This window comes from Eptesicus fuscus, chromosome 1 (assembly GCF_027574615.1).
Source record: "Eptesicus fuscus isolate TK198812 chromosome 1, DD_ASM_mEF_20220401, whole genome shotgun sequence".
Taxonomy (NCBI): Eukaryota; Metazoa; Chordata; class Mammalia; order Chiroptera; family Vespertilionidae; genus Eptesicus; species Eptesicus fuscus.
Window position 1 is genome coordinate 132,718,324 of NC_072473.1, and position 22,028 is coordinate 132,740,351.

General features: G+C 46.7%; 1 protein-coding gene across 1 annotated transcript; it reads right to left on the bottom strand.

Annotated features, from left to right (window-relative positions):
• Positions 1-240: 240 nt before the first annotated feature.
• Positions 241-1,882, bottom strand: LOC103296460 (dual specificity protein kinase CLK3-like). The gene has a single exon (XM_054718692.1). It carries the CDS (start codon positions 1,865-1,867, stop codon positions 398-400), a length of 1,470 nt encoding a protein of 489 aa, XP_054574667.1. The 5' UTR covers positions 1,868-1,882; the 3' UTR covers positions 241-397.
• Positions 1,883-22,028: the final 20,146 nt, after the last annotated feature.

Here is a 22,028-nt window from a genome sequence, read left to right on the forward strand (position 1 = left end):
ACCCGCCATGTTCCACACCGCCCTCTGGTGGTCAGCACACATCATAGTGAGCGGTTGAACTCCTGGTGGAACTCCCAGTCAAGAGGACAATTTGCATATTAGGCTTTTATTTTTATTTTTATTTTTGCTAAGACAGACTTTATTAATAAGATAGAGATCCTGGAGATAACGCACTGGTACCAGGGGTTACAAACTGTAAGAAACACTTCATTATAACTTTAAAACACATAAATAGCCTGGGTCAAATCTGTGCTTTCTGGCAGCTGGGCATGTCGCTTGCCTTCCTTCACATTGCACTGTTCACTGGGTGGCTCTGGCCTGGGGCCCGGTGGTGAGAGGTTGGAGAAAGAGGGCCAGGCAGCCCAGTTCCATCTCCTCATGTAGTGGCCTGTGCCTGTCAGATGCTGGGGTTGCAGCTGGTGTGGAAGGACCGCTCCTCAGGGGTCAGGCCAGCAAAGAAGGGGTGCAGCAGGGCGTCTGCCAGTGTGATGCGCTGGTCTGGGTCAAACTCTAACATCCTCTTTATCAGGTCAAACAGCAGCACGTGCTCCAGGGAGTTTTGGAGCATGTAACTCTTCAGAGGTTTGCAGTTCTCCTTCACATACTGGCCATCAGAGCTGTTCTCATCCCAAATCAGGCTGCCTTTGTAGAAATATTTCTGCTTCCTAGTTTGGTGGATCATGTGTGATGGGATGGGCCCTAGGATCTTCTCCATCATCACCAAATGCTCTCGGTTTTCATGGGTCTGGAAGAGTGTGAAGCCCCGGTAGTACTCGAAGAGAATGCAGCCAATGCTCCAGACATCACAGGGCTGTGCCCAGCCCAGCTCAAGGATCACCTCAGGTGGGCGGTAATGACGAGTGGCCACAATGGTGCTGTGATGCTCATGGTCAAAGGTAGCGCTGCCGAAGTCAGCAACTCGGATGCTGGTGTTCTTCACGGACTTCTCCTCACAGTTCTTGTGCTCATTGTAGAACGTTTCAAACTCAGAATTCACAAACAGGATGTTCTCTGGCTTTAAGTCTGTGTGGGTCAGTTGGTTCTCATGTACAAATCTAAGGGCGTGGCAGAGCTGGTAAGCCATGTGCCGGACATGTGGTAGGGGGTAAGGCTGGAAATTATTCTCCTTCATGAACTCAAAGGTGTCCTTGCCCAGGAGCCCAAAAGCGATGCATATGTGACCGTGGAAGTTGAACCAGTCAGACATCACGACGCACAAGAACTTGTTCTCTTTGTCCTTTTCTTTGATTTTTTTGAGAACATTGATTTCTAGCCGGGCAGCCTCCCGGTACTTGCCCACGTTGCGAACGATCTTCAGGGCAACGGGAGTCTTCCCTCTGGCATGGTCCAAGCACTTCACCACCTTGCCAAAGGTGCCTTCGCCCAGGTTCCCCACAATCTCATATCGCTCTTGGAGCCAATCGCCGATCCGGCACACCAGGTGGCCCTCCTTGTCATCTTCCACATTCCGGCTGCTGCGCTTACTGCTCTGTTGGCTTCTCGAGAAGGCACTGCTACAAGACTTGGTGCGGCGTTTGTAGAAATGGTGGGCATGTTTGCGGGTTCCGTACGGCTCTCTATCCCGGGACCGTCGACGATGTTGGGAACGTGAAGATCCATAGTAGTCCTCTCGAAAATATGGGCTCTGCTCTTCACATCGGTATGTGTCGCTATCATGGCGCTCCTGGTATGGCCTCTGGTAGGGTAAGCGGTCATGGCTTCTGGACCGAGATCTCCGGGGTGGAGGCTCCCTTTGAGATGGGTATCGCAGTCTCCCTTCGTGCTCCTGACCGTAAGACTGCCTCTTCCATTGGTAGCTCAGGTATGGATCTGGCTCAGGGGAGCCGTATCGCTTAAAGTGATCCATCGTCTCCTCAGCTCCGGCAGCGGCAGAGGCGGCGGCGACTAGGCCTCACTTCCCGCTCCCAACGCCTCTTCCGGTTCCGGCTGCAGCTTCCGCTCGTGGTGGCCCCGCCCCTCGTGTGACGCAGCTGCAGCTGTAGCCAGCCCCAGGTCGCTGGCCTGGCTGCTCTAGCTCCCAATTCGAAGGCTCTTTTAGGCTTTATAGGATATTTAAAGTGTCATTCCCAGTTTCTAGTTTAGAAGTTCTAATTTATAGTAGGGAAATTTTAAAAAATTCATGATTCAAGACTTTCATAGAACTGATTGTGGCATGAGGGGAGAAATGGTAGTAAGATCATCATACCAAATATTCAAGCCCATATTACTTTGCTATGATGGACATGGGAAGGACATGACATTTTTTTCTCATCTCCTTATGCAAAATATTTTTATATTTTCTCAACAGCTTCCGTCCCTTTCCTTCCTTCCTTCCTTCCTTCCTTCCTTCCTTCCTTCCTTCCTTCCTTCCTTCCTTCCTTCCTTCCCTCCTTCCTTCCTTCCTTCCTTCTTCCTTCTTTTCTGTCTCAACATTTAACAGTATCCTTTCAAATTCTATATCCTGCAACTCCATGTGTTACACATGAAAGTCATAGCAAAAACCAGTTCCCAGAAATTGAACTTGCCTTTTTTTCCAGTAACCACCCATCACTGGGCTTGATGAGATCACTGATATCCAAGTTTTATAATATACTAGAGGCCTAGAGCACAAAATTGGTGCACTGGGGGGGGGGGGGTGTCCCTCAGCCCAACCTGCACCCTCTCCAATCTGGGACCCCTCGGGACTGCTGGCTCCCAACTGCTAGCCTGCTTGCCTGATTGCCCCTAACGGCTTCTGCCTGCCAGCCTGATCATCCCCTAACCACTCCCCTGCCAGCCTGATTGACGCCTAACTGCTCCCCTGACAGCCCGATCATCCCCAACTGCCCTCCCCTGACAGCCCGGTCACCCCCAAATGCCCTCCCCTTCATATTCCCTCTTTATTAGATAGGGTTTTTCCTTTAACATATTGGACAACCCTAACTGGTTTGGCTCAGTGGATGGAGCGTCGAACTGCAGACTCAAGGGTCCCAGGTTCGATTCTGGTCAGGGACATGTACCTTGGTTGGGGGCACACACCCAGAGGGGAGTGTGCAGGAGGCAGCTGATTCATTTTTCTCTCTCATAAATGTTTCTAGCTCTCTATCCCTTTCCCTTCCTCTCTGTAAAAATCAATAACATATATATTTTTAAAAAGAAACATTTAAGATTCCTCCATATCTGCCTGGCTGGTGTGACTCAGTGTTTGAGACCCCAGGCTGCCACCGCTGGGAGGGGATCAGCTCCATGGGGGTGCACACCCCTCCCAGGCTGAGACCCCAGGCTGCGGGTTTGTGTGTGTGGGATCACTCTGTGGGGAGTGAATTTGTTTTTTTTTAAATTAAGGGTCAGGAGGGCCTCTGGGCAGCATTCCGCCAGGCTGCTTACTCTGCCAGCTCTCAGCGGCAGCCCTCCCTGAGACTGGGGATTCTGGCGGGTCTGAGAGGACTGGGCGCCACCATCTTGTGGCTATGGGCACCACCATTTTGTCGTGGAGTAATGGTTAATTTGCATATTACTCTTTTATTAGATAGGATACTCTCTTATTCTAGATTGGCTTGTGACTTGCAGAAGAGATTTTAGATGATTCTTTATGTATTTACTAGGGGCCCGATGCACAAAATTTGTGCACTGGGGGGGGGGGGTCTCCTCAGCCCAGCCTGCCCCCTCTCACATACTGGGAGCCCTCAGGGATTGTCCTACTGATGGCTTAGGCCCGCTCCCCATAAGGAGCGGGCCTAAGCCTCAGTCTGGCCTCCCTTTGTGAGAGACAACCAGGCTGATCAGAGAAAGGCACCAGCCCTATCACCCCGCTGCTGCAGCCACTGCAAGTCAGCGCAGCCACCAAGGTAAAAAAGGACAACTTTCTTTAGGCATTTTCAAGATGTGTCTTTCATAGAATATGACATTTCTTCCTTTTTTTTTTTTTAATCCTCACCTGAGTATATGTTTCCATTGACTTTTAGAGAATGTGAAAGAGAAAGGGAAAGACAGAGAGAAACATCAAAGTGAGAGAAACATCAAACATCAAATACTTAGACTGCTTGCTTCCTTCATGAGCCCTGACCTGGGCCCCAGCCAGGGAGGAGCCTCCAACTTAGGTACATGCCCTTGATCAGAATCAAACCGGACCCTGTGGTTGGCAAACCTAGGCATTATCCACTGAGCCAAACCGTGTAGGGCAGGTTATGACATTTCTTAGCCCTCCAGCAGCGGACCTTCATTTTTTCCTCCAGGAGTGTGGTGGAAAAGCCCTAGATCACCCTTTTGGATTCTTCTACCCAAGTTACTAAGAATATTACCAGTGGCATACAGGGAGCTTAGCCAATGAATAGTCAGAAAAGGTATTTCCTCTGTAGTTCACACCTATCTCCTGTGATCTCCGGCTCCGCCCCTGCCAAGGCCGAAAGCCTCCAGCCCTTGGCAGGGGACCCCCAGCTGGCTCGATCGCCAGGCTCCGCCCCTGGCCAAGGCCTCAAGCCTCTGTTTGAGGCTAGGTCCCTGGGCAGGGACCCCCAGCTGGCTCCGATCACCCTGCTCTACCCCAACCAAGGCTGCAAGCCTCTGGCAGAGGCTTGGGCTCTGGGCAGGGGCCCCCAGCTGGCTCCGATCACCCACAGAGACCCCCAGCTGGCTCTATCGCCCGGCTCCATCCAAGGCCAAGGCCGCAAGCCTCTGGCTGAGGCTTGGGCTCTGGGCAGGGACCCCTAGCTGGCTCCGATCGCCCTCAGGGGACCCCAGCTGGCTCCGATCGCCAGGCTCCGATCGCCAGGCTCTGCCCCAACAGCCAAGGCTGCTAGACTCTGGCCAAGGCTTGGGCTCTGGGCAGGACCCCCAACTGGCTCTGATCACCCCACTCCACCCCCAGCCAATGCCACAAGCCTCTGTTTGAGGCTTGGGCCCTGGGCAGGGACCCCCAGCTGGCTCTATCGCCTGCTCCATCCAAGGCCAAGGCCTCAAGCTTATGTTTGAGGCTCGGGCTCTGGGCAGGGACCGCCAGTTGTCTCCCATGGCAGGGCTTCACCCCCAGCCAAGGCTGCAAGCCTCTGGCTGAGGATTGGGCTCTGGTCAGGGACCCCCAGCTGGCTCCAATCACCACAGGGGACCCCAGCTGGTTCCAATGGCCCAGCTCCGCCCCCAGCCAATGCCACAAGCCTCTGGCTGAGGCTCGGGCCCTGGGCAGGGACCCCCAGCTGGCTCTGATCACCTATGGGGGACCCCTGCTGGCTTGATCTCCCCTCTGATCTTCGGCTCCAATATCCCAGTTCCAACAACCACTGCTCTCCAGAGGCTGCAGCCATCTTGGTGAGGTGTATTTGCATATTTGCTTTCTGATTGGCTGGTGGGCATGGCTTGTGAGTGTAGCGGAGTGATGATTTGCATATTACTGTTTTATTAGATAGGATAGAATCTTATTTCAAATGAAAGAGATTTTTAAATATCATCATAAACATCTTCATAATTGGAATAATAGTCAGTACAAAGCAGTTTTCCAAAATCCAATCCACAAACCTTAGTAATCAAGTCCCACTGCATCAACTTTCTCCAAATTAAATTAGAAATGACTTAAGAGCAAGATTGGCAAGGCCTCCAGTATCCTCCATTTGTGTCAACCTGCTCTTACACCCTACCCGTCACTTAGAGTCTGTGCTCATGGGCACTTAAAAGCTACTCCTGGTTCAGTGACTTTGCTGCTGCATTGCTGTCATCCTTCCTGGACTCCTCAAAGGCCTCTAAAGGCCTTAGTTCTTTCCATCTGCCAGCTGCTGCTGGCTCCTTTACAATATAATCTTGCTGACCTCAGGCCATGGTGGCCTATCAGAAGAACACAATGCCCCATCCAGGTGGGGTTCAGGCATTTATCCTCATCAGAACTACAAATACCACTCTTCTTCCAAGTCCTGAGGACTCCATCTCAGGGACAGGCATATCCTCTTTTCCCCTTGAAACACAAAGTGGTCATTTTGAGCCTTCTATTTCACTATGCAACTTTGCTTTTGGCTATAATGATACCAATTCAGTATAGGGGTTCTTGGATTTTGTTTGTTAGTTAATGTCTTAATTAGTCAGGATCCCACAAGAAACAGATGGCACACTACAGGGGTGATTGAAGAACAAAGGGCTATTTATTGAATTGTGGATAAAGTGAGGGGAACCAACAAGGTTGGTGATGTGCCCCAGGGACTAATGAAAGTAGGAAACCAGGGACTAATGAAAGGATGCGTGCTGTTCCTGAAACCCAAAAGAGCTGTAGCTGTGGGAAAGGGGCTACTTGACCAATGGCTATGGAGTTGATAAAGGAAACTGACTTGCCAGGGAGGTAGAGTGGGGGTAGAATACATTTTCTGATTTCTTTTCTTCAACTCCTGACTTCCTGTCAGTGCCTCACATAGGCCCAACCCAAACAGAAGCCAGAGGCCCAGTGAGCCCAGTTGATGCAGCTTCATAGAGGGCAGCTTTAGGGCACAGAGAAGGATGGAGAGGAGAGGAACATGGATCTCTAAGAGAAAACTGAGGAAATCACCAGGAATATTTTAATGCAAGAGAAATATGAAATGGATGAAAAGATCGAGTATTAAGGGAAATAAAAGATGGGTGCTGTTCAGCAGTAAAAGGGAGGAAGGGATGAATTGGGTCATGAGGAACAAGGGACCATTTCTTCCTACCTGTTTCCCAGAGCAGAATCTTAGACGCTGCAGCTAAATACTAGTAAGTCCTGTTTTCATTATACCATGTAAAGAAGAGACCCTTCCCCTAAAGCAGGCGTCCTCAAACTACAGCCCGCGGGCCACATGTGGGTGTTTTTGCCGTTTTGTGTTTTGTTTTTTTTTACTTCAAAATAAGATATGTGCAGTGTGCATAGGAATTTGTTCATAGTTGTGTTTTTTTTTTAACTATAGTCCGGCCCTCCAACGGTCTGAGGGACAGTGAACTGGCCCCCTGTTTAAAAAGTTTGAGGACCCCTGCTCTAAAGGATCTCACCTTCCAGTCCACAATTAGAAATGCAGATTTCAATTATTGAGACACCGTCTGACCACCTACAACCAGGCAAATAATCCTCAGATGTAAAGACTAATGTCTTACACTTTTCTATTTTAATGCTGGGGGATGGAAGGAGAAATGTTTTAGTTATTACTTGCAACATAAAAAATCACTCCCAAACTTGGTGTACAACAGCAATGATTTATTATTTCTCATAGTTTTCTGGTCTGACAAGGCTCAGCTGGGGCCATCCTGTGCCCTAGGTCTTATAGCTGAAGTCACTCATGTGATCGCATTTAACTGGGAGCTTGGTAGAGGTAGGAACGTCCAAGCTGGCCTCTCATCCTTGAGAGTTTTTCTGAGTGTGGACTCTCAAACTCTCTCAGTCATCAACCTGACCTTTAGAGCATGGCAATGATCTTCCAAGGACTGTTCTAAGAAGACAAGTTCCAAGTGCAAGCATCATGCTTGCTAATATCCCATTGGCCAAGGTGAGTCACATGGCACATGACCAAATTCAAAAGCCTTATGGAAAAGGACTATAGGAGGCCACAAATACAGGGAGATAAGGACAGTCCATCAAAGGCCACTCATGTACATCCATCATAAAAAATAGAGAATCTGGTCCCTGAAGAGTGGGAGGTGTCATCCCCAGAATGAAATGGGGCAGAAAGGAATCAAGAAACCAAAACTTATAAGATTAACCTGTTAGTTTTATGAAGGTAAATATATGTTACCTTCAGAAGTATATTTATGTGAATATGGACAGTGCTGCTGCCATGCTTTATGAGGGTTTAACATGGAGTAGTGCAATTCTTTATCCAGGAGAGTCTTATTGGAGCTCTCAGGATAGAGGCTTGCTTTTTAGGTTTGGGGGAAGGAAAGAAGTGTTTGGGGGAGGGAAGAAGAATGGCCAGAGGGAACAGGAGGGTGGAGGCTTGGGGTCACAGGCTAAGGAGTGGAGTCAGCACAGGACTAGAACCTGCTATTATTATTATCCCAATAAATCTACATGAAATTTAAAATAATGGGATTTTTACCTAGTTAAATATTCTAAAATATGAATGAATAAATCTCTTAAAGGGACTAAGCAATCAGAGGGAACAATTCTCCCAGGATGATTACCCACAACAATACCTATTGTTAGTATCATAGAATGTGAAAATTCTTCTTAGGGGCACAGACCGATTTTGATTCCATATTTTCTTTTTTACCTCTTGGAAGGGTAAGTTATTTTTCACTAATTTCATCTTACAGAATTAAAAAATCAATTTTCATCAACAGAATACCCTGGAATGGCTTCCAGAGAGGATACTAATTAAAGCAATCATATAAACAGCATATTTTTGGAACAAGTTTCATTTTTTTAAAATGTTATTTATTCATTTCAGAGAGGAAGGGAGAGAGAGAGAGATAAAAACACCAATGATGAGAGAGAACCATTGATTAGCTGCCTCCCCAGTGTCCCACACTGGGGATGCAGCCCACAACCTGGGCATGTGCCCCAACTGGGAATCAAACCATAACCTCCTGGTTCATAGGTTGATGTTCAACCACTGATCCATGATAGTCAGGCACAAGTTTCATGTTTGAACTCATCTCCACATCCTTTGTTGACAGTTTTTTTTTCCCCAGGAGTATCTCTAAGCCTGTATCACTATTGAGAGATGACCTTGCTAGCCCACAGTCAATAGCCTGTTAGTGGGATCCTTTCTCCCATCTCTGGGCAGCAAGTTAACCCCAGTGAAGCTTTCTGGTCTGACAGCAACAAAGCAGCTGGATGAAATCATGGCTGTGATTCAGCCTGGAAATAGCCCATGATGGTTTCTCACAGGTTTTTTGAATGACTGTCCATGGAAGGGAGGTCTCACCATCTGAAAGGAATTGCATTTCTTGGGTTGAGGCTTGGAAGACAGATACAAGTTGAGCTTTCCCACCCTTTCTTTCAATATGGCTCATTAAGTAATCGGAATTGTCAATGACAGAGTGATTTCCCTGCAGGTCTTAGAGTTTGTCAAAAACATCCAATTTATAAATCTAAACCAAGACAGTTTACATTTTGTGTATATGTCTTGGCAGATTACAAGCCAAAAAAATTGCAGACATGAGGCTCCCTTGTACAGTCTGCAGCTAGAGTTCTGATTGTGCCAACATTCCCATTACAACCCATAATTCTAAGGGTCAAAATGGGAACAAGGAAGAGAATACCCCACAAGGGTCTGACCATTTCTGAGAAGAGTAGCTTGGTGATTTTCCTGATTCAGACTTGGATGTGCATCTTCACACAAGTAAGAATAAAGATCAGATTTCAAGAGGACTCAACCAATTTTGACTGAGAGATGAAACGCCTCATTTCTGTTGACGTAAGTCTGGTGATTTGCATTTCTGGCAGTCAATAATACTGCCAGGCCTTCTAGGACAGCTACTGTGGGAAACTTCCATAGTTTTCTATTTAATTTCTTACATGGGAACTTTTGAGAAGAGCTAAGAAATCTACTTTACTAGGGAACCTAAAGATCATTGTGGAATCATTTGGAACTGCATCAAGGTGAATAAAATGTCTCTGGGACCTGAAAAAAGCCTTCTACTGTCTGGAATTTATATGAACACTAGAGGCCCGGTGCACAAAATTCATGCACTGGGGAGGGTGTCCCTCAGCCCAGCCTGCACCCTCTCCAATATGGGACCCCTTGGGGGATGTCCAACTGCAGGTTTAGGCCCGATTCCACAGGGATTGGGCCTAAGCCTGCAGTTGGACATCCCTCTCACAATCCGGGACCGCTGGCTCCTAATCACTCACCTCCCTGCCTGATTGCCCCCTAACTGCTTCCTTGCTGGCCTGATTGACACCTAACTGCTCCTCTGCGGGCCTGATTGCCCCCAAATACCCTCCCCTGCTGGCCTGATCATCCCCAAGGCTTTTATTAGTATAGATATAACCCTGCACAGAAAATTTTACTAACCCTGCTGTACAATAAGGGCTTGACAATTGAATCATTAGGACCAGACACCAAGATTTCTTTTCTTTGAATAGTGGAGGGAATAATTATCTTGTCTTTAAGTTGCCCAGAAATTAAAATGAGATAATGACTTAGAAAAGTATAAAAGCACCATATAAAGACAACTGTCTTTTTAATGAAGTGGCAAAATGAAAAACACTTTTTATTCTCCCCTTCCTTCCTTTACAGCTTTTATTTAAACGTTGAAATTTATAAAAATTTCACTCCAATTTTCATTTCTTTACATTCAATATTATTTTGTATTGGTTTCAGGTTTTATATTAGTTACAGAATAGTGGTTAGACAACCATATACTTTACAAAGTGTTCCCCAATATTTCTAGTACCCACCTGGCATCATACCATCATTACAACACTATTGACTCTATTCCCTATTTAAGTGACAATGGGTTTACAGGTTCCTTTCAGTGTTTCTTTTGTGTTGCTCGTTCTTCCTTTTCTTTCTCACTTCTTCCCTCATTTTCCTTATATAGTATCTCAATTGGCCATCAAAGCTCAGTGAAGGCACTGGGACACACTTTATCCATTTTACAGACCAGGAAACTGAGGCCAATTCCAGTTGGCTGTGGAACTTGACTCAGCACACAGGAAGCCCTCAGAGCCATGCTCTTTGCACTTCCTAAGAGGCAGCCGCCCGGCAAACAGAACAAACCTTCCAGTCAGGCTTCCGAGCTTCTTTCTCGAGCACCTCTTCATTGCGGATGCTCCACATTCTTTCCTCTCCCCATCCCCTGCCCCCCATTCTTTACTGCCCCCGCTTCTCCGGAGCAGGTGGAAGGCTTTGCACTCACTGCCTAGGCATGCTCTGCTATGGGGCAGGGCACCCCGGGCTTGCTTTTGGGTCAAGGCAGGAGCAGGAGTTGCCGCCTCTGAAGTGTGAAGGCTGCCTGAGCAAGGCCCATTAGCACTGGGAGCTTCTCTGAATCACATCAGTCAGTCCAGTACCCTGCAGTGCAGCACCCCTCCACTGAGGTGGCACCACCCCTCAACCCCCGCCTCAGGAGTGAGGGTCCTTGCCCTTCTGCCCAGGAGTCCTTCCATGCCCCTTGATCCCTGGCTGGGCCCACCCGCTTCTTGGGGGCACTGCAGAACCTCTGTCTCTCTGCAGATGAGGCAGATCCCTGCCCTCCATCTCCTCGAAGCTATGAATCTGTGGCCAGAGGCCCATTTCTATGTCTCAGCAACCCCATGCCTGCGATCGTCCCAGGGACCCCCGGGAGCGATTAGGCGGGTCCAGCCTTGCCTCCCCGGGGCAGCACTGTTCCCAGGGACCCCCAGGAGCAGCTAGGCGGTCCAGCCTCACCTCCCTGGGCCACGATCGTCCCAGGGACCCCTGGGAGCGGCTAGGCTTTCCAGCCTCGCCTCCCTGGGGCCGCGATCATCCCAGGGACCCCCAGGAACTGGTAGGCAGTCCGGCCTCGAGTCCCCTGGATGGCGATGTTCCCAGGGACCCCCGGGAGCGGCTAGGCAAGTCGGCCTCCCATCCCCAGGGCCACGATCTTCCCAGGGACCCCGGGGAGCGGCTAGGTGGGTCCGGCCTCGCCTCCCCGGGACGGCGCTGTTCCCAGGGACCCCCGGGAACTGGTAGGCGGGTCCGGTCTCGCCTCCCCAGGGCCGCGATCTTCCCAGGGACCCCCAGGAGCTGGTAGGTGGGTCCGGCCTCGCCTCCCCGGGGCCACAATCTTCCCAGGGACCCCAGGGAGCGGCTAGGCAGGCCGTTGCCCCTCCTGGGGCCTGCGATGGACCCGGACCCCTCCTGTGCCGTCTGGCGCTGCCCACCCCACTGCCTCCCCTGCCAATGGACTAGTACCTTGTGGGCAGTGTCTGGCGCTGCTTTCAGGGCCTCCTCCACCTCCGATGGGCCCGTACCCCTAAAGCAGGCCATGGTGCTGCCCGCCCTGCCTTTGTATGCAAATTAACCACCATCTTTGGTGGGTTAATTTGCATACTCCCTCACTCTGATTGGCTGTGGGCATAGCGAAGGTACGGTCAATTTACATATTTATCTATTATTAGGTAAGACTAGAGGCCTGGTGCACAAAATTCGTGCACAGGGGTGGGGTATGTGTCCCTCAGTGCAGCATGCACCCTCTTCAATCTGTGACAACCCTCTCACAATCCAGGACTGCTGGCTCCCAATCACTCACCTGCCTGCCTGCCTGATTGCCCCTAACTGCTTCTGCCTGCCAGCCTGATCACCCCCTAACCACTCCCCTGACAGCCTGATCAACACCTAACTGCTCCCCTGCTGGCCCAATTGCCCCCAACTGCCCTCCCCTGCCGGCCCAGTCACCCCTATCTGCCCTCTCCTGCAGGCCTGGTCCCCCCCCCAACTGCCCTCCCCAGCTGGCCTGATTGCCCACAACTGCTCTCCCCTGCTGGCCATCTTGTGGCAACCATTTTGTGTCCACATGGGTGCAGCCATCTTTGACCACATGAGGGTGGCCATCTTGTGTGTTGGAGTGATGGTCAATTTGCATATTACCCTTTTATCAGGATGAACCCTCAATAAATTCCCAACTAATTTAGACCACAAATGTTGACTGACCTTCATCTTGGATTGGCTGGTACCTTGTCCCAGACAACTACCAGCCTCTTTATTGGGAGCAAGAACTCTGCTTGGATGGTAAAGTTCACTGATGTGTGTGTTTATTGCTGTATATATATGAGGGCAAGATGAGAGCACACCAATCAGAGTTGGAGGATTTAGAGATCATAAGTTTTGCCTAGTGACCAAGTGGCTAATGGGATGGTAGTAGATTAGATTTGTGTTCCTAATTTTTAATTCTCTCCTTGTAATGAAATTACACATGAAGATCCTTTGACATGTAAGTTTGCAATGCCTCTCAGTAGAGAAAAATTATCCCTGACCCATTGGTTTTGGCCTTGGCTATGTGACTTCCTTTGGCAAAAGGAATATTAAGTAGAAGTGAAAGGGTGCCAGTTCTTAGCTGAGATCTTAAGGAGTATTGTGTATTTCCACTTACTGTGTGTGTGTGTGTGTGTTGACATAAACTGTGAGAAGAACATGCCCCAGATAGTTGGTGGCCCCAGAATTAAGAAAAATGTGGAACAAACCTGAACAGAAGTTGAAACTTGGAGCTGAGCCCAGCTGAACTACAGATAATATTGATGTCTCTGAGCTAGAAATAAATGTTTATTGTTATGAGTCATCAAGTTTTGGAGTCATTTGTTACACAGAATTATTTCAGCAGAACCCTGGTTAATACACCTGATTAATCTTCCATCTTCCAATGTTCAAATAATAGGATTGTAACTATCTGAAGAAGCCATTGGTTATTATCTGCCTCTATCCCATAATGAGACCACCAAAGCCATGTCAGTGAGATGACAAGCCCCTGGCAGTGAGGTGACCATCTCCTGAGATACAGGTGTAAGGTGGCGGAGTCAAAGCTCAAATTCCTATATCCTCATGTCATGATAAAATAAATCCTTAATTTTACTTAGAAAACATTTTTCCAATTAAACAATCACATGTCATAGCTGTATAAACATTGGATACACAGTGTAATCAAACACTGTGTATGGCCTATGTGTAAATTAAGCCAGGAGACACCGTGATGATTATGTACTAGTGTCAGAAACTCCTCCTAGGACATTTTCTCATCAGCCCAGACACCTGAATTCATATATGGTGTCTAGTTCCTGAATTCCAATGCAGTATAGGGGAGACAGGAAGGAAACTATTCTATTAGAGACTGAGTGCTGATCATCTGGCCTATCCCATAGTCACCACTTTATACAGTTACAAAAGTAGCTGTTAACTCTTCATTTTGGTTTCAGTGCAGACCTGGATAGTAAGAAAGACTGTTGTCATTTCCCTAAAGACCTTCTACGGTAGACAGAGTTGGATGAAATAAACATGATGTTCTTTTACAATTCTTTATTTTAATGTCATTAAAAGATATAGTACTATCAGTTAATTTGATGTTTCTTCATTGTAAAAAATGGGCAAAATATAAGTGTTTATTTTTAATTTTTTTCTGGCAAATGGTTACTTAATAAGGTTAATTATCATTATTAAAAATGTTGTTTCTTTGATTACCTAAGATCTAGTTAAATTTTTATTGAAAGTCTCACTTCTAAATTCAATTTGATTTTAGCTATATCTGTAATAGGGAGTGATGGTGTTGTTGATATCCATTGAAAGAGCATATGATGAAAAACTTGGAAGCCCATTATTTTTAAGTAGGTCTGTTTAAATATTTTTGAATACTCTTTGGGTAAGAACACCTAACTTTAACTTTTTCCTTGGCTTTAGTAAAAAATATAATGTCAAACTTGATAGTTTTTTAAAAAATATTTCTCTGTGGAAGGTATAAATATATTCAATTAAACTTTTATTTGAGTTTTCTAACTGTATTTAACTTTTGTGAACATATCTATTTCTAAATTTTAAATACAGTATGCCTTGTTTTCTAGAGTTAACCCAATTAAGACAATTCCTTCCAGAAGAATTTATTAAAACAGTTGAAAAAACAGGACCTCAGCTGACCTCTAGAATAAAGGCAATTGGATTGGACTTTCCCAGTTCTTTTTTCTTTTATACTCCTCTCTAGAGATTTATTTTAAAAAGCTAGATTAAATTATATTCTTTTATCCAAAATTCCATTGTCACATAGTTCTCTGAGATATAGGTAGGAAAGGTATCGTGGAGAGGAAGTAAGTCATATCAAACTTTGCTTTTTTAAAATTTATTTTATAGGCATTTTTTAAAACCTCCAATTTTGAAGGTTGGTTCAAGACCTGGCAGAATGACATGACCCCAAAATTAGAGGCACTCCATCTAGAAGCTCTTTGTGAAGAGGTTAGAGAATAGTGTGTTTGTGTGATAGTAACAGCGATTGAAAATAAAGTTATCCTTAGAGGCTGGAAGGATATCCATACCCACTACTTTATAAATAGCAATAGCTAACTTTTCTAAATGTGTCAATTATCCATATAGGTGCTTTATATGGATAATGTCTTTTTTGTAATAATCTAGTGAGAAAAAAATAGAACAGGTTCAGGCTATCATAAGAGTTTTCCTCTACAGTATTTAAATGTCACCTTATAGAAGTTCAAAGAGAAAATAAATTGTTCATAAATTCAATAACTATCCAATTGCCATTCTTTTTGGCCTTATATATACCAATAACATATCTAATCAAATGCTAGTTGGCATAGTCTATACTGGATTGTGATTTGGACTAGGGTATGTCTGTATATACCATGGTTTTTTTTCTATAAATGCATTCATACATACATATCTGTGATAAACTTTAATTTTGGAAACTGTAAGAGATCAACAACAATAATAATAAAATAGAACCATTATAACAATACTAGTGGCCCAGTGCACAAAATTTGTGCACGTTGGGGGAGGGGTAAGGGTGTCCCTCAGCCCGGCCTGCACCCTCTCCAATCTGGGACCCCTCAGGGGATAGCTGGCAGTCAGACATCCCTCTCACAATCCAGAACTGCTGACTCCTAACCACTCGCCTGCCTGCCTGATTGCCCCTAACTTCTTCTGCCTGCCAGCCTGATTGTCCCTAACTGCTCCCCTGATGGCTTGATTGCCCCTAACCACCTCTGCCTCGGCCCCGCATCCGGGACCCAGGATTCCCTCCTCCAGCCGACCACAGGCACCCGGGATCTGGGCTTCCCTCCCTCTGGTCAGCCATAGGCACCCAGGCCGGCTGCAGCTGCAGGGGATGGTGGGCAGGTGGTTTCGCCTGGGCTTCAGCCACAAGTGCTGGCACCCAGGACCATGGGGTGGGTGGCTTCTTCGTCTCCTGGGCCACAGCCAGCCGCAGGTACTGGTGCCCGGGACTGCGGGGTGGGCGGCTTCTCGGTCTACCAGGCTGTAGCCAGCCGCAGGTGCTGGCACCTGGACCACAGGCGGGCGGCTTCTCTGTCTTCCCTGGGATGCAGTGTGGGCGACTTCTCTGGCTGGCTGTGGCCTGGGATCATGGGGCAAAGGGCTTCTTTATCTCCCAGGCCGCACCCAGCCTCAGGCGCTGGGGCCTGGTTTCTCCGTCTCCCCCAGGACGTGAGGCTTCTGCTGCTGTCTGAGGCCTGGGATCATGGGGCAGGCAGCTTCTTCTTCTCCCCAGCTGCAGCCAGCCTCAGGCGCTGGCACCCGACTTAGCGGCGGTGGGCGGGGCCGCCACAATGTTTTCAGGTTAATTTGCATACTCACTCTGATTGGCTGGTAGCATAGTGGAGTGATGGTAATTTGCATGTTTCCCTTTTATTAGTGTAGATAGTGTAATAAAAGTTATGTGAAAGAGGCATTATTAAGTAAAGTAATGGTTACTTGAACGTAAGTACTGTGATACCAAGACAGTTGATCTCATGACTGAGATGGCTACTAAATAACTAATGGTCAGGGAATATCTTCAGTGTGGATGTGCTGGACAAAGGGATGATTCATGTTCCGGGTAGGATGGAGTTCAGGACAGCACAAGATTTCATCATGCTTCTCAGAATAGTGGACAGTTTAAAACTTATGAATTGTTTATTTCTGAAACTTCCTATTTAATATTTTCAGACCACATTTGACCTTGTGTAACTGAAACTTTAGAAAGTGAAACTGGATAAGGGGACTACTATAGTCCAGATTGCCAGGGTCTTGGCAGAGAGCATGGAAGAAAAGCATGGGGAGTAGAGCTGAAGGGACACAGGGAAGATATCTGACTAGTGGATTTAGTAATGCATTCTGACTGTCTGCACATCTTTGAAGACATTTGAGTGTATAAAATGTTTCTAAACCATTCAAGTATAATTTATACTTGGTAGTAAGACTTGTCATTTTTCAATTATTGAAGTTAGAATAATTGTGTGGGTAATTCTCCCAATATTTTACAGTTGGGGTGGGTGAAAATTATGTACCTTAAAGGTGTGGAACATGACTGTCCCTGCCAGGAATATACATGGCATACATGGTGCTCTAACTGTCAGGATTTCAGGGAACTGTGTCAGTCTCTTAGATGGACTAAGATTTTCACTGAAACTGCTAGAGATGCATGTTTTGTGTTGCTGAGCCTTGCTAACTTTAAAATTCGACTTGGGGTAGGGTTACACTGGATGAGTCATGCTAACTTTGCCTGAGACTTTCTTTAATTTTCAATTTTGCTTTTGTACTTAGAAGTCAATATTTCCTCTAGGTGACAGCAAAAAACAATACATTTAGATGTGTCATTTGTTGATTTCAAATGAAGGTTTAATAAATGTGGACAGAAAAGTCTTGTTAAGTATCCTTAAAATATCAAGGAAATAAGAGCTCATATGCTTTTCTGGGACAAAGTTGAGTCAGGCAGATACCTAACTCTGTTTGCTTCACCTCCTGAACTACAGTAATACAGCAATATCCATGAATGACCCCTAGGAAATACAATAGATATTGCACAAATACTGCCAAGTTCATTGTCTACTGTGATAAATATGTTACCACAAGGGGACTGTCCCTTGTCTCCCTATTGCAGAGGTTCAGTATTTCTAGTGTTGACATCAACAGAAAGAATCAAATATCATATTTGAAATTGGAGTTGGGGTAGAATTAAACTGGATGAAGGTAAAAATGTGCAAATGTCACATTCTGCACATACAAATTGTCCTAAGGCACTCTTGATAGGTATCATGTCCTTAGAAGGTGTCAGGTGTCATCTAGGAAGTAATTTGCATTTTGGGGGGCATTTAGACCCAGAATTTTGATGGCAAGTAAGAAATGTATTCATTGTCATTTGTTCTTTAAGCATGTCTCAAGTACCTTTGTCTCCACCATTGTCCTACTAGCAAAAGGAGATACCAAAGAAGCAGACTTCGTGCTTGCCCTAAGGAGATAAGAGAGAGGTTGGTGGTCAGCAAATCCTATCTAATAAAAGAGTAATATGCAAATTAACCATCACTCTGACACAAAGATGGCGGCACCCATAGCCACCACAAGATGGTGGCACCCAGTCCTCTTAGCCCTGCTGGAGTCCTCCAGTCCTGGGGGGGCGGCTGCTGAGAGCAGAGCCTGCTTGGCCATCGCTGCGGCAACCCAGGAGTGGCCAAGTGGGCCCTGCAGACAGCAGAGAAACATGGAGAGCGGGCCTAAGTCTTCAGTAGGACATCCCCCGAGGGCTCCTGGATTGGAGAGAGTGCAGATTGGGCTGAGAGACCCTTCATCCCGCCCCCCATGCACAAATTTTGTGCACTGGGCCTCTAGTACTAGTATATTTATGAAACAGACTGAGGATAGGGATACAAGTAGAAAATGTAGTTGTACCTGCTTCAGAAATGTAAAGTCAGTGTGAGTGAACTAAGCCAAGAAAAGGTATTGAGACCAGTGGATATTGATGAACACAATGTACAATGGTGTGTAGTGGTAAGAAAATGTGTGTGTGCACACACATGCCCCCACACACATGCTTTGTATGCATTTCATAAAGTATTGTAACTAATAAAGGGTCCCAAGACCTTCCCCCTTTCCATGGTTCTTCACTATTTCCTTGTAGTTCTTTCAAAAAGGCAGTTCTAACCCAATTCTCCTTATACAAAAGGAAATTGGGTGTAACAGGACAATTAAAGGCTTGTGTGTGTGTGTTTTTTAAAGTTCCAGGTGGCCATATCTTTCCTTCATGCAAACCAAATGAAGATTTCTCAACATTTATCCCTATGCCAACCACAAGTCCAAAATCTGAGTTTCCTCTGAATCCAATTTTTAAAAAGGATCACATCCAAATGTTATTCAGAGAGTACCATCAGGGTGCCTGAGGGTGGCTGGTTCACAGACCTTCAGCTTCTTGTGTCCTTTAATCCTCATGAGTAGGCCTTTAAGCAAGTATGAAAATAGTTTTTAAATTTGAAAAATAGATGGAAATAATAATAATAATGTGTAATTTGGAAGCTGAAAATGAATGGCTAATGTATATATGTATTTTTAACAGGTATAACATTTTAAATACAAATTAACACAAAAATATTGCTGTCTTTTATACATGACTTTGATGAATTCCAGCTCTTCACTTAAGTGAATCAGTTCAAGGGTCAGAAACTTTGAGACATGAAGTTATCTTCAGCAAATAAACAATTCAGGACAATATAACTGGACTCATGTGTAGAGTCCTTTACTACACAGGGGGATCCTTCTGTGTTTAATGTTTACTCTCTTCTGACAGTAAAATTCTCAAGATCAAAGAGTATCTTTACTGACAATGATAAGGGAAAAGTCCTCAGTTTCCCAGAGCATTGTTACACACAAAACTAAGGGAAAAACAAAACAGTTGGTAGGTAGATAATGTGTGTTACTACAGTCCACTCTCAGTTGTGAATGAGGACTAAAAGGAAAGAAATGCAGACTAACTTACTCTGCTTAACAACACCTTGTGTATTACAAATATTTTCCTTAGAAATCTGATGGTTCTTATTGATTTAGGCTTTCTTAAATTATTGAAACAGAGTTTCTAAACTTAAGACAACAAATGAATGCCTGTGCTGATCCAGAACTGGCATGTAGACAAGGTTAGCGGTAGATATCTAATCTAATAATAGACAAATATGCAAATTGACCATACCTCCAACACACCCACAAGCCACGCCCACCATCCAATCAGAGCGAGTATGCAAATTAACCCAAACCAAGATGGCTACAGCCACAGAGAGCAAGGTTTCCTAGGTAACAGAGGAAGCCAAGCTTTCTGCCAGCCGTTGCAGGCCTAAGCCTCCACTGAAGCTACAAAGTTTCAATTATAGAAGGTAAACAAATTCAAACAGATATGGCGGCAGAATGGAGCTTGAGAGAGCAGGCCAGGGTTGCCGCCGGCAACAGGGGAAGCAAAGCTTTCCACACACCCTGGCCAGGCCCACCCGCTTAAGGCAACAAAGTTTCAATTATAACCCCAACACAAATGGCTTCGGGCCTCGGAGGGAGCCCCAGGCTTGGCTCTGCTTCAGGCTACAAAGTTTCAATTGTAGAAGGAAAATAAATTCCAGATACCAGGGCCTCCCCTTGCGTTGCCAGGGGGCGTGGCCGGCCTGCAAACCACCACAGGCCCCTCGCTCAGGCCGCCCCATGCCCCCAGGGTACCCCACCCTGATCAGGGACACTCTTCAGGGCAAACCAGCTGGCCCCCACCCCTGTACCAGGCCTCTATCCTATCTAATAAAAGAGTACTATGCAGATTGATCATCACTGCAACACACAATATAGCTGCCCCCATGTGGTCAAAGATCCTGCCCCCATGTGGACACAAGATGGCCACCACAAGATGGCCAGCAGGAGAGGGCAGTTGGGAGGCACCCGGCCTGCAAGGGAGGGCAGTTGAGAGGGACCAAGCCTGCAAGGGAGGGCAGTTGGAGGTGGTCAACCCTGCAGGAGAGGGCAGTTAGGGGTGACCAGGCCGGCAGAAGAGGGAAGTTGGGGGCAAACAGGCTGGCAGCAGAGTGGTTAGGGGGTGATCAGGCTGGCAGGCAGAAGCGGTTAGGGGCAATCAGGAAGGCAGGCAGGCAAGCAGTTGGGAGCCAGCAGTCCTGGATTGTGAGAGGGATGTCCCAGGGATCGGGCCTAAACGGGCAGTCGGACATCCCTTGAGGGGTCCCAGATTGGAGAGGGCACAGGCTGGGCTGAGGGACAACCCCCCTCCGTGCACCGGGCCTCTAGTGCATTTATAAACATACTAGAGGCACGGTGCACAAAATCTGTGCATGGGGGAGGGGGTGTCCCTCAGCCTGGCCTGCACCCTCTCCAATCTGGGAATCTTTGGGGGATGTCCGACTGCCGGTTTAGGCCTGATCCAACCGGCAGTTGGACATCCCTCTCACAATCCGGGACTGCTGGCTCCTAAATACTCACCTGCCTGCCAGCCTGATCACCCCCTAACTGCTCCTCTGCCAGCCTGATCACCCCCAATTGCCCTGCCCTGCAGGCCTGGTTGCCCCCAACTGCCCTCCCTGGTCACCCCCAACTGCCCTCCCTTGCAGGCCTGGTCGCCCCCAAGAGACCTCCCCTGCTGGCCATGTTGTCGTGACCATCTTGTGGTGGCCATCTTGTGACAATGTGAGGGTGGCCATCTTGTGATCTTGTGGCGGCCATCCTGTGATGACGTCACAGAGGCTATCTTGTGACAACATTGCGCGATGCCACCTAGGCTTTTATTATATAGGATAATCAGATAGGAAGGTGATAACATGTTTCCTTCACTCAGAGGCTCACATTCCCAGGAGAAGCTAGTACACCACATCTTATATGTACCCAGGAATTTACCAATCACAGGCTAGAGCCAGAGACCATCATCATTCCAACACCTGCCGTGGCTGATTTCTTGTTCATAAAACTCCTGGGTAGTAGGTGGATGAATGTTGTACAAGTGAGAGTTCAAACATGAATGTTCCTCTAAATTTCAGCTTTGTAAAGGTTTGCCCTGCCTTCTGTTTAACCTAGAAAAATTAGTCCCCCATAATTATTTGATAGGATTCAGCAAAACAGCCAGAAGTTTTGGTAGGGAGGGAGAAGAGGAATGCATTTGTACTAAAAAGCATTCAATGATAATGTATGAATAGTTTGTAATCTATTTCAGCATTTCCATGCCTACCGTCTTGCTTTGAAATGAATATAGTCCAGAATTTCACAACTGATGATGTGGGCCATTTGAGGCCTTTCTCTTACAGACTTGAAGCTGTTAACAGAGGATCTTTTGGGCACCTGCTTCTAGGGTTCATCAACAGTTGTGCTTCAGGTTCTATTCATGGGCAGGTCTATAATAATAGCCCTCAGACTTCAATATCATAAAACTCTGTTATTATTATGGACCTTCAGAAAAGTAAAGGAAGCTTGAGCCACAGTTTATCAGAAGATGGCCTTCTGCCGAAACCGGTTTGGCTCAGTGGATAGAGCGTCGGCCTGTAGACTCAAGGGTCCCAGGTTCGATTCCGGTCAAGGGCATGTACCTTGGTTGCGGGCACATCCCCAGTAGGAGGTGTGCAGGAGGCAGCTGATCGATGTTTCTCTCTCATCGATGTTTCTAACTCTCTATCCCTCTCTCTTCCTCTCTGTAAAAAATCAATA